This window comes from Sturnus vulgaris, chromosome 9 (assembly GCF_052056855.1).
Source record: "Sturnus vulgaris isolate bStuVul1 chromosome 9, bStuVul1.hap1, whole genome shotgun sequence".
In the NCBI taxonomy this organism is placed as follows: Eukaryota; Metazoa; Chordata; class Aves; order Passeriformes; family Sturnidae; genus Sturnus; species Sturnus vulgaris.
In genome coordinates, this window is record NC_142251.1 from 5988222 (window position 1) to 6000671 (window position 12450).

General features: G+C 37.5%; 1 protein-coding gene across 24 annotated transcripts in view; it reads right to left on the minus strand.

Annotated features, from left to right (window-relative positions):
- Positions 1-12450, minus strand: part of OSBPL9 (oxysterol binding protein like 9) — a 57640-nt gene that overhangs the window by 11759 nt on the left and 33431 nt on the right. For 8 of the 24 annotated variants that reach the window (XR_015805346.1, XM_014870651.2, XM_088169729.1 and 5 more), the window contains 4 exons: positions 11629-11724; positions 9899-9946; positions 5208-5237; positions 4331-4381 (listed from right to left, as the gene is read on the minus strand). Coding sequence is in view for 22 of the 24 variants with exons in the window: in XM_014870651.2 (XP_014726137.1) it covers positions 4331-4381; positions 5208-5237; positions 9899-9946; positions 11629-11724 (225 nt within the window). In the remaining 2 variants the exon portion in view is untranslated. Of the gene's footprint in view, positions 1-194; positions 234-4330; positions 4382-5207; positions 5238-9894; positions 9947-11628; positions 11725-12450 lie in introns of all 24 variants that reach the window. The other 16 variants (XR_015805345.1, XM_014870650.2, XM_088169726.1 and 13 more) reach the window with 3 other exon arrangements.

A 12450-nucleotide genomic window follows, 5' to 3' on the forward strand; every position in this document is an offset into this window, starting at 1 on the left:
ATTGACCACTATTTTCTAGAGACAAGGGTGTTAGCCAACCTCAGGAGCTAAGGACTCAACAGGAATTTTAACAAGACACTGGAAGCAGTAAATTAGAGAAAGGAAGAAGCATGTTGCAAAGTGAGTGGAAATTCAGGTCTCTGTTCACATGTTCTGCAGAATTAAAAGGAGATAAAGTTTAGATTTAAACTTACTATAAGTCCATCTGCGTGCTTCTCCTCATTATTTTGGTCCTTAAGGAAAAAATGTTAAAAATATCAACATAACAATCTTGCATGACTTATCAGTTCTGTGCTAAGCGAGAACAGCGAGTTTCCCTCAGGAATGTTTACATTTCAGCCATAAAATGTTCCTCACCATGTGATACAGTAACTAAACTTGGAAGACACAATTCCACACCCAGACACTGCACCCCTGAAGATCAGCATTTTCTGAGGACCTGTCCACACGAGTGCAGACAATTTAAAAAAAAATATCCTTTCTGTACTGCAGAGTACAATTCTGCTTTATAATGTGGGTGCTTCCCAAATACCTAAGAGCTCCCCAAAATATGCACTGCAGCTCCTGTAAGTTCCTGAAAAATGAAGTTCTCAGTTTCTGTGATTAACACACAAGAAAGGCAGAAGTTAAAACAAGTTGAAAGGTTTTAACTTTTGCCTTTTGGCATCTGTTATATTTTAAAACGCTTTTAGATTATTCACTATCTCAGATTTTGGGGTTTTTTGCCTAGAAGCATAAGTGAAAGAACAGGCAATGTATGGAAAACATCTGTCCTCAGGGGAAATGACATGAGCAGCAGACCAGCTAATGCCAATCTACAGCCAGCACAGTTCTAGCACTGTGCAATTACAGGATAAATTTGACTGAACACTAAACAAAATCTCTTCCCTTCTGCTGCAAAATTCATATTAGTCAGTACATCAATCCACAACTTTATCCAGTGTGAACCTCAAGACTTGTCTGCAGAGTATTCCCCCAGATTTCCAGTTACATTTTAAAGGAGTAAGAAAAAAAAAAAAGCTGTAAGAAGTATAAAGAAGTTGGCACATATTTATATTTGGATGCTTTTTATATCCCTCCTTAGCTTATACACTTGGCAATAGGCCATTAAAATTTCATATCTGCTAGCTGACATTTTTCAAGCCTGGCTTTCCATGACAAAAAGAACACTAAGGGCATTGAGTTCTACTGGGTTGCAAATTTACAAAATACATCATTTTTTCCCCAACACATAAAACTCTTATGTTGTGTCTATCACCTCTAAGACCTATGAAATAAACCACAAAGATGCTGCATGAGTATTGCTGCTTGCTCAGTAATGCACAGTAGCATCAATAAGGTAAGGAAGGCAGAAATTCCACAAAACTGGGCAGGCAAGACTGCCAGAAATGGAGTGAAAAAGAGAAAGGAAGGATGCAAAACTAAATATTTAAATTATAAAAGGTACTTAATGAGACACATATATTTCTAAGACTGAGGTTTACCACATGTGCACTGGCAGAGCATTTCGTGTATTTTACATAACATACATCAGCAAAGCTGGACATCTTCAAGTGCCACACACACAAAGGGGAATACAAAGGCCAAATGCTCCATCTGCCCATCCCACTTTGTTTATTTTGACTGCTTTTTGATAAGCAATGAATCTATTATGACATAATCCTGTTTAGCTGGTATTTACTTCATTATTTTAAAAATGTCAAGTCACCTCAGTATAAGTGGCATAATTATACACTCGATTTACCAGCAAGTTCAAGGAAAATTTAACTGTCCAAATGCTAAGGTGAAAATCCACGAAACAGAACAACTGAACGTACAATTAAAAAAAAGAAACAGAACAAAACTCCAACAACAAAAAATCCAGGTTTGCTTCAATGTTCCAAAATAATCCATGTAATAAATGGTTGTGTGTTGGAAACAGAGTTCTAAGTATATGGAGCAGTGGTAACACTATCAAGGTACACACACTGGCAAGTTTGTCTCCTAATGAGAAAGGCACTGTAGAAGTAGCAAAGGGGTGCAGGGTGGTGTTGATTTATTTTCAGCAGTGTCAGCAGCCATACTTGCCCTACAGATATGGGAAAAAAACTTGCACAATCTTAAAAGGTCTCTAATGGAGAGCACAAAGCTACAGTCAGACACAACACATTTTTACACAGAGATTGCATCATACACAAGCAACTTGCAGAACTCTGGGAAAAAAAACCTCAAACCCCTCTGTATTATGCATTTTTTACAGCAGTAGAAAATCAGGATACTAACACAGTTAATGGAAAAGGAAAGAGGGAATGAAGACAGAATTCCCTTATAGTCAACAACAGTTGCCTGAGAGAGAAAGAAGATGAAGAGATGAAGCAGAAAAAAGGTTATTAAAGTACTAGGATATTTTTTTCCACTATATGTGGATCAAAGTCTTGCAATTATTTGTGCATAAGGCACCCCTTTAACCTACCTTGTGTCTTCAATAGCCCCAAAAGAGTTTCAGATATAGTTTAGCAAAAAACCAGACAATAAACCCCCACTCCTTAGTGGATAAGCTCACCTATTTACACTGGTTAATATTTAGTGGTACTGAAAGAAGGACTTCAAGGTCTGATTTAGTGCAACAAAAAGCAAATGTTAGCACTTTTGGGGGACTCAAATTCCATCTGTCTTTACACTCACATGGAGCAGTAAAGTACTGAACCTCATCTAAATGACTGCATCTGCCACTACCAGTTCTGCCCATGATCAGCAAACCACCTAAAGAACTCCAAAATATGCTTAGCATCAGCATGAGTGGTCACATTTGTCTAACTCCCAATAAACTCACACAGAGCAGAAATAGGATTTGGTATTGGACAGAAACAAGAAAGATAACTCAGCCACCTATTATCAGCTCTGATCAATAGCCTGAAAAGAAGATTATAACTCTACAACTTCATATTTGCTAATTACATAAAAAAGAGCAAAATTTCATAGGAATTAAACCCCTGTGAAAATAAGAACTATTAAATAGATTTATATTATAATTAAGAAAAAAATGAGCTAGTTATTCCTTGCAGTTTCTCCAACAACTTCCTCAATACAGCAAATCACATATAGATAAGAAAATCAGCATATTACCATTTCACCCATCTACAACTGACTCCATCAAATCCCTAAAAAATGACATATAGTCGACTGACTTCACTGTACTAAAACACCTCTAAATACATCCAGGACTAAATAACAGCAAATTAAATACTGAAAGGCTTTTCTTGCTGGCACTACAGTGAAGGATTGAAGTAGCATCACTGCATGTTAAATAAAGACTGTACTAGCTCCAAATCCATGTGGCACAAAACTATTTCAATGGTTCAATCCTAGTGCTTGGAAAAAAGTTTTGTTCTTGTACAAATCTGTTAATTAACAAACATTTTGTTCACAAATTCTTAAGTAATAGATATGAAAACTGAATTCACAAAACATGCACTGATCCTTTCAGTGAATGACTTTTGATACTGTAAGATTCTAAAACTTCAATTTTCACTGCACTCAAAATTTTGTGCAACATATCTGGCATCTAAAATGAAGACAAACAGCAGTCTTGAATTCCAAAGCCACAGAAAGTTGTTGATCTAGATTAGAGAAAAAAAATCATTGAAGAGCCCACACCTATTTCTGTATAAATCAGAATATGTTCTGAGTAAATCAGCCTGAAATTCTGAAAATACCTTTATTCCTTTGCAAAATATCACCTCCCTCCACTTTGATCACAAGATATAAATCAGCAGTTCATAATTAACATATCCTAAATACAGAATGTTAAACCTGTAAGGGTAAATTTAACAACAAGTAAATCTAAAACTCTCTGAATTTTAAAATCTAATGAAACATGTAGGTGAAAAGCATAAGTGCATTTTCAAATAATACAATTCTAACTTCAAGAAATTCCAACATCATCATGAACTTCAGACCTGTGACAGACTTTGCCAAACCGATTTCATTATTTTCATTATCTTTCTCCCCTTTTTTCTTGCTAGCCACACTCTTACATGAAGGAGAAACATGAGTTTTGTTAAGTTCCTGTTCTGTCAAACTGACATTTGTCTAAGTTCTTCTTTAGTCTAATAGGAAACTCTGCAAAAGAAAGTTTATCTGAAAGAAAACTCGAACCAATGTGACTGTTACCATGAGCACTAACAAACTGTCTGCTATGGAACTCAGTATTTCAGAAACTTCATTAAAATAGAAGCATAAATCAACTTATAATTGTTTTCTTGTTCCTGGATTATATAGAAAGCATTTTAGATTTCAATTAGATTAATGCTGTATCACTAAAATTCAGAATAGTTTACAGTATACTTACTTTAGCAATCTGTAGCAACACAATGCAGTGTTTTATTGATTCTACCATGCTCTAGGAAAAGAAAAATACCAGAAAATAATTGTGTTACTATCCCTTAATACTTTGTATGTATTAGTTACACAGAATATTGGGTGTGAACTAAATGGACACTCACTTCTGTAGAAACCCTCCTTTCCCTTCCTCTTTTTTTTTTTTTTCCAGAGACAAAAGCACAGCAGCAGCAAACTGGAGTTTCCAAAGCCACACACAGGCCAGGCTGTCAGGTAAAATGGAGGTCAGCTCCAAACTCCCAGAGAGCTGCAGGCAGGTAAATTATCATGGGAGAGGCTCAGGGAGCTGGGCTTGTTTAATGTGGAGAGGAAAAAGCTCAGGGACACTTTATCAAGGGGGATCAGTATCTGACTGGGAAGGCAGAGCAAGACTCTTCTCAGTGGTGCCCAGTGACAGGACAAGCACTGGCCACAAACAGAAATACAGGAAAAGCACCTTCAACAGAAGAAAACACCTTTTATTCTTTTATGGATGATAAAGCACTGGAACAGATTGTCCAGAGAAGGTGTAAAGACTCCAGCCTTGGAGTTACTCAAAACACAAACTAGAATTGGTCCTGAGCAACCTGTCCCAGCTGATGGTGCTGTGAGCATAAGGTTGGACTAGAGATCTTCAGAGGCCCCTTCCAACCTCAACTATTCCATGATTCCAAGGTGCTGGACAGAAACCTGAACACAGCACCAGGACCACGTTGCCTCCTGCACTGCAATGTTGGACCTAATATGGATTCTCATTTTTGTGTAAAAAGGCTTTAAAAACTTTCCCAAGAAAATAAGGTGAATTTCAGAATCGGTATATATAAGTTACAAAAATTAAAGAAACTTACATTAGTTGTTTCTTTGAGACCTTCAATTTTCTGTAAAAGAAAAATCAAAATAGTATGATTAAAGACAGAATTTCTAGCATCTGGTTTGACCTAAATACTCTATAAACATGGTATTTTAATTTTATATTGGGGGAGGGATAAAAGCCCTTAACGAATATGTTAAAGACTATTTCCATATATAGACATAATTTTCAAGACAAGACTGAAGTCAAACTGATAATTAAAGTTTAAAGATGACAAAGTTAAGAATTTCTTAACAGTGACATTATACACATTTATCCATTAAAATCTATACTTCATTTTTGCATAACATCAACAAAAATGAAATGCAGCATAAAGATTCTAAATTCATTTTGTTTTCCTATAAAGTGCACTGAATGGTGGCACATTTCAACACTATTACATGAAGGGATCATCATTCAAGTGCAATAAACATTTGCAGTTAAGCACAGCTTGAAACAGAACACAGAAAATAACAGTGCACACATGTTCTTGTTCTTTCCAAGCCTCCAGTAAAAGTGCTTCTGGAAATCTGCCTACTTAATTTTATCTAGAAACCCTGGTTCATAAAGATTTCCTGAGTAGAGCTGCACCTCAGGCATACAAAAGGCATCTGCATGCCATGTTCCACATCAGCATGACCTGGTTCAGGAGCAGATGCTTCCTGTTGATGTCCTTGGCTCTGCCTGCAGAAGGCAAAATCACTAAACTGGACTCAGCACTGAACCTCTAATGCAATTACAGGACCTCTTTGTTTTGATTAATTTGAGTGTCTCATGTGACTTGAGTCACAATATTCTTGATTAATCAAAGTGTGTAAAGGTTTCCCTGCACCAGGCATTGCAAGCAAAAGCCTACAGCATAAGAGAAGAGCGTGCAGCTATAAATGCACAGAAATGAACAGTCTCAATGTGTGGATTAAAAAGAAAACAAATGCAGTGACAGCCTCCCAGCCAATTCCTGGAGGGAATTTTCAGCTATGCTCTAGATATTACTCAAGATATGCTGTACATTTTCTTCAGGATTAACTGGCAAGAGGTGGCCAAACAGAACCCAGACTCAGCCCTTCCTACTGGAAAGCCTGGACCATGGTTATCTGGGATATATCATATGAGGAATGTTATATCATGAAGTTATGTTATATCATGAAGTTATGTTATATTTACTCCTACTGCTAGCTGAGAAACATGCCAACAGCTAAAAATTCCTTGGCTTTGTTTTTGTTTGTTTTTCACGTCTCTACGAGACTTCCAGTCTAAACTTCATCAACACATATTGAAAAAAAGCATTATAAATATAACAGCATAGAAGTTTTGAGCCTTTTAGCACCAAAATAGAACAGGCAATGCACCCAAACACACAAATCTTGTTGGATGAAAGGTGATGCAGCTGAAGGAGATCATGCAGTCTCAAGGCTGCACAGATAACTGGAGGCAGCCAACAGCAGCTTTGATCATTCTTTACCCATTTTTTCCCCAATTTGTTATAGAGTATTTACACACCAAATAAACTGAGATCTCAGTCCCTTTAGTGACATCACCCTCGCTGAAAATAAGAAAGTGACCTCAGACCTTGTGAGGCAATTCAGTGATGTTGGTTTCTCCCCACCCATCCGTAATTTTCCAAACAGTTCACTGAGACATTGTTAAATTCTTACACACAGGTACAGACAAAAGGGTAATTTTGTCAAAGATCACATGGAAGATCAAGAGGGAAACAATCTCAAAACAAGCAGATTTCTAAGACCTTTCAACAAAATAGAGAACCATAGGTTTTTCCTCTATGAAAATGAATCTTTTGTGAGCTGGCCAAATTAAGCAGTGCCAGTTTGCACCGTTCCAGTATTGTTCACATTTGTGCTCTATGATCACCTTGCAAGAACATAGCACACTCAACTTGGATAATTTAGACACTACAAAAACGTAAGGAAACCCATAAGCATGTATGCTGATGATGTAACAAATTTCCAATAAAAAATCCCCAAACTCCCCAGTTACTACTAACACTTATCACCATTTTCTCTTATCATCCCTAGTCTTTGAAAACTGATGAACATAAAATTTTAGTATGACAGTTTTAGCTTTCATTACCCCTAGTTTTAGTAATGAATACACATATTTTCATCTGAAACACCAATTTCCTGCAGATCTACACTTGCAGAATGTAGATTTAATTTACAGTTGCAGAATGCAATTTGCAATATTTAATCTAATCAAACTGCAGGCTGCTGCTGAAACTACTCCCTCTACTTGCTGCTCATCGCATCTCCTTGACATCTGATTTTTTAGGAAATCACTGAGAAAGCTATTTTTTTCTCATCCAATATGATTTTTGCCTCACTCAACAATCATGTGGCTACAGAAGGCTCAGCTCATCCAGCACAGAGAGACAGCTGACTCATGGTTGAAATCTGTAAGGTGCAACCCAAATCTGTGTGCTCAGCCTTGGATTTGCTTCACAAAATGCACTTTGTTTTGAACCAAACAGCTTAAGCAGGCTGCACTTGCCTCCCAAATCCTGTTAAGTAATGTCAGCTTTGCTCCAGCCTGCAAACATGCACCTCTTTGCTCTTCTGATGCCTTTGAGTGCTTCCTTTTTCTTGTGGTCAAGATAACTACACAAAACTGAGCAGAAAAGCTGCCTTGGAGTTTCCACCAGTAATGGTAACACTGTAAGAAAGCAAGGTCCTGTCTTGTCTTCACCTTGAAACACCAGTACCCTCAGATGAGATTACACCCCCTCCTCCCCTTCCTCTGCAATCAGATACAAACATTGTGCCCTACCAGAAGATTGAGCAGAACTGGCAGCACTGCTGGTTGTGCATGATCCCCCCATACCCTGCTAACTGCACTTCTGCCAGAAAAACAATGCAGCACAAGAATTCAGGAAAATCCCAATATTTCATCAGGCCTACATCTGCACTGTCTTTGTCCAAATTCAAGAGATTACCACATTTCAGAAGGAAGATATCCAGGAGATCTTGAAGCACGTCAGAACACCTATAACCTGTGTCATCATCTTCAAAAGATCAAATATTCTGTACCTAAAAGCCAGCTCATCCAACGCTCTGTGAACTTGAACAGTTCAGGTTTGAAATCCCTGGCCATAAACAACTGCAGAACAGCATTCAGCTGCCTGGGAAGCACTTAACACTCAAATATCCAAAACTTGTTTCCTTGGAGGAAAGAACTATGGGTTTGGTGGAAGTGCCCTGCAGATTACACTCAGCTCATAATGTGATAGCTGAACCATACTTCCATAAACAAATAGGGAAACTACTAAATACTATATCAAAAAAACCTCTCAGTACAGGAAGAGATGTGATCAGGAGAGTGCTTTCTCAAGTCTTTTTCGTTTTTAATAGAGAACAAATGGAATCTGTAGCAATAGAAATTCTCATCAAGATTTAAAACCAGAGGATGCCAACCTCTTCTAAATGAGCCTCCTCCTTTCTCTGTGAAGTCAATCCAGCTGTTCTACAGATACCTTGCAGAGATAAATAAAGAAGTCAGCACAACATGTGGAAAGTCTCTAGGGATTAGGAGCACTGCCACAGGAAAAAATAAAGTACTGCCTGATCTGCAAAGTAGCATCTGGAGGGAGGTCAAAATTGAAGGACATCTCTTCCAGTAAGACACACTGAAGGAGAAATACAAAATCCTTAGACCTGACTCTTGTGGTCAGTTGCCTACAGATTAAACACACTGACAGACACATACTTCAAAGTTCTTTCAGAAGCCTGTACATGAGAAAGAACTCCCCAAGACATCACCTACCACATCAGGTAAGATGAAGAACACTTGAAAGGTCACAACCATTATGAAGAAGTAAAACTAATCACAGAAAGCATCAAAGAATTTTCAAAACAGGAACCAAACACTAAGAGAACACAGCGTGTTTTCCACAAGAGACATTCAGGGAGGGAACAAGGATGAAATACACCACTACTTCATGATATTGAAATGATTGCATTTGCTGAAGAGAAGCAACTCCTGTGTAATAAACCCTTCATAAGGAATTGTTAAATCCCTCCTCCACACACACAAATTAATAAATGAAACCAGCTTGGCACTTAATGCCAACCCCACACCACCAAAGGCATGTGCCAGCCTTTCCTAACCAGTGCTTGAACTCAGAACTGCAGAGCTGGCTTTGGGATGGAACAGGAGGGGATGCAAAGAACACAAACCATTCAATTGAATTATACCCTCGATTAAAGAGCAGTGCTCCCCACTACTACATTTCTGGCACCCTCACTTCAGTGAATGAACTGTGGTACTCTCAGATTTCCAATGTGTCACAGACCTACATAGGATGCAGATTGATTATGAGAAATACATGATTAGGAGTATTTATTTTTTTTTCAATATTAAACACTCATCCTCGTTAAAGACTAAAAACCAGCAAATTTAAGTTAAAATGCTTTCAACACTGTTAGAGAAGCATTTCCATACACTGGATAGAAGATGAGCAATTACTTCTGACAGACTGAAACATTTTTAATTCTATGATGCCCATTACTACTAAATTTTTTTTGGCAATTTAGTCACACCATAACTGTTTTAAGTTATTCATATTGCTTGAGGTGATTTTGACAACTCAATAAATGTGTACTTAGCATTTCTACTACAGCAAACTGATGCACAAAACCATCTGATAAACGAGCAACTTTTAAGACAAAATGTACTTGCTTTTCTCTGTTCATCATCTTTGCAGTTCTGGAGTTTTTCATCAAAGAGCTAAAAGAAAGAGATACTTGTGAAAATACTGAAAGTGTTTTTTCTCCATATAAAAATCAGACAGAAACATAATTTCAAAACCAAAACCATTTAGTACAACCCTGGTATTAGGATCCAAAGCAGTTTTGGCCTAAAATTTCTTATTTGTAACTAATTTCTCACATCATCCCATCCTACAAGAGACCAAATCTCACAGCTAAGCCTGACAATTCTACCATGATTTGAACAAAAAGGTGAGGTTAAGTAACATAACTGAAGCCATCAGAACACCTCCAGCTGCCTTTCTTCTATTACAGCAAAAACCTTTGGGGCATATGAAGCATTTAACCAAAAGAGCTTTAACTCTCATCAACCCTTCGAGGTACCTTGATTCAGGTTCATGATCCAAATCATGTAAGATTTGTAAATGCATTTTTTGGGGAAGATATGACTTCTTAGCATTAATTCATGTTTACTTTCTTAAAAGTGGGATATAACATGCAACAAAACAAAGTGAAACAAACCCTGCATGTGGATTTAACACAAGCTGAGCTGAAGGAGTTAACAGAGGCCTCCAGGGGCACTCTAAGGTGCACACACAACCATGAAGTTGTTCAGGGAAGAGAAAAGATTAAGGTAATGCTAAAAGTTCATCACATCCACCCTTGTAGCTTAGAGAAGAGGATGTAATTTTTAGGAAGTGAGCTGCAGTAAGCTTCACTCAACTGCCTGCCTCAACCCTACTCATGTGTTCCCTTTCCCTTGAGGGCTGATTTCCAGCTCTAAATATAGACTGTGATCTTGGGCTCTGTCCATCCTCAAACTGACTCATCTTTCATTATTAATTAATTTCTATACCCCTCCCCCCAGCTGGCCTGAAATAACAATTGGAAGGTGTAAAGACTCAAATACCTTCTTTCAGTGAAGGGATGGCTCCAGAGTAGCAAAGACAGCTCCTTATCAAGTCTTTGCAGGGCAGCTCTGAATTTTGTTTGCATCTCTTCTGCCTACCTTCATTTTTGTTGCTGTGCTCACCTCCTTCTCCACCCCACTCTTCAACTGAATTTTTGCTGAATATCCCACATGAAATACTTGCACATTACATCAGGGAAAAAAATCCAACCCAGCAGAACTGAAGCAATTTTAACAGCAATTTTAACCTGCTGAGTCATGGGAAAAAGGTGTCCTAAGCAGCAGCAAAAAGCGTTTTTCTGAATAAGGTGAGTGCTGAGAGATATGACCTTGCATTCCCATCTATTCTTAAAACACAAAGTTTAAAAAATCTGTATTGTACAACATTCCTACAGAATGCTTTCATTCAAGGACAAAACATGGATTATCTACCACCACTGCAACAAAGTCTGAAACTATTTGCAACTGTAGTTACACATCACCTGACAAAATCTTCTCAAGATAGATTCTAAAATGCTATGAGTAACACAATGATTTAATTATGTTTTAAAATGAAACTCAACATATTTAATCTTGCCATTTCCACAAAGGTTTTATATAAAACAGAATCTTTCAGCCATTGTAAAGCATTTTATATAAATCTGCTTGAGATATACTAATTTTTAAACAGTCCTAAGACAAAGGCATTTTCATCTTAACTTTCTCTGCTGTGCTTCTTTTCAAGCTGGCCTTGAAATCCAGCCTGACAAGCAGACCCCCAACACAGTAAATGCAATATTTAGTTACCATACCTTTAACTGGTCTATCAAGATCTGTAAGTAAGCATCAGCCTCAGTAAGTTTCTTGTCAAAATCATGAACGCTGGGAACAAATCCTGAATCCACACCCTAGAAATAAATAAACAAATAAAAATCAAATATTTAATTAGTGTTTCCGAGGAGAAAAAAAATACAACAATATGGTTTTGCCTGCCATCTGACTGAGAAAATGCTGCCTTGCTTCTCATCCTGCCACGTGCAAACACAGGCACACAGCTGAGCACATTTGGCTGCTATTTGCAGCTAAATCAGCAGCAGCAAATTGCTCCACATTTTCAGAGGGGGTATAATCACACACCAGAGTATTTCATTACTTTTGATTGAACAAATCCTCTTAAATTACACTGATTAAAGTTTCTTTATAAAATATAAAGGAGAATTTACATTTTTCTGAAGACTGTCTTGTGATTCCATATCCTTACATTTCAGCTAGGGAATCCTACCCAATGGATAACTGCACTTTTCACACTTCAGACAGTATTGCTCAATTCACAGCTCCCTAGCTAAGAACTGCTAAATCTTTTTTAAATACCTTTGATCTGAAAAGTTCAAAAATTACTAGCCCTGGTTGCCCTAGTTCCTTTACAGATATAACGATTTGCATCCTTGTCACTGTATCTGGATTTTGACATTTTGTTGCACATACATCACCAAGGACAATGTATCAGGGTGATGAGAATTATTAGTTTTGTATTTTCTTGCTTGGAAACTTGTTTCTCCTAATAATACAACACTCAGAGCACACTTCTGTATATAACACAATCCCTGTCTTTAAACAGATACACCATTGATTTA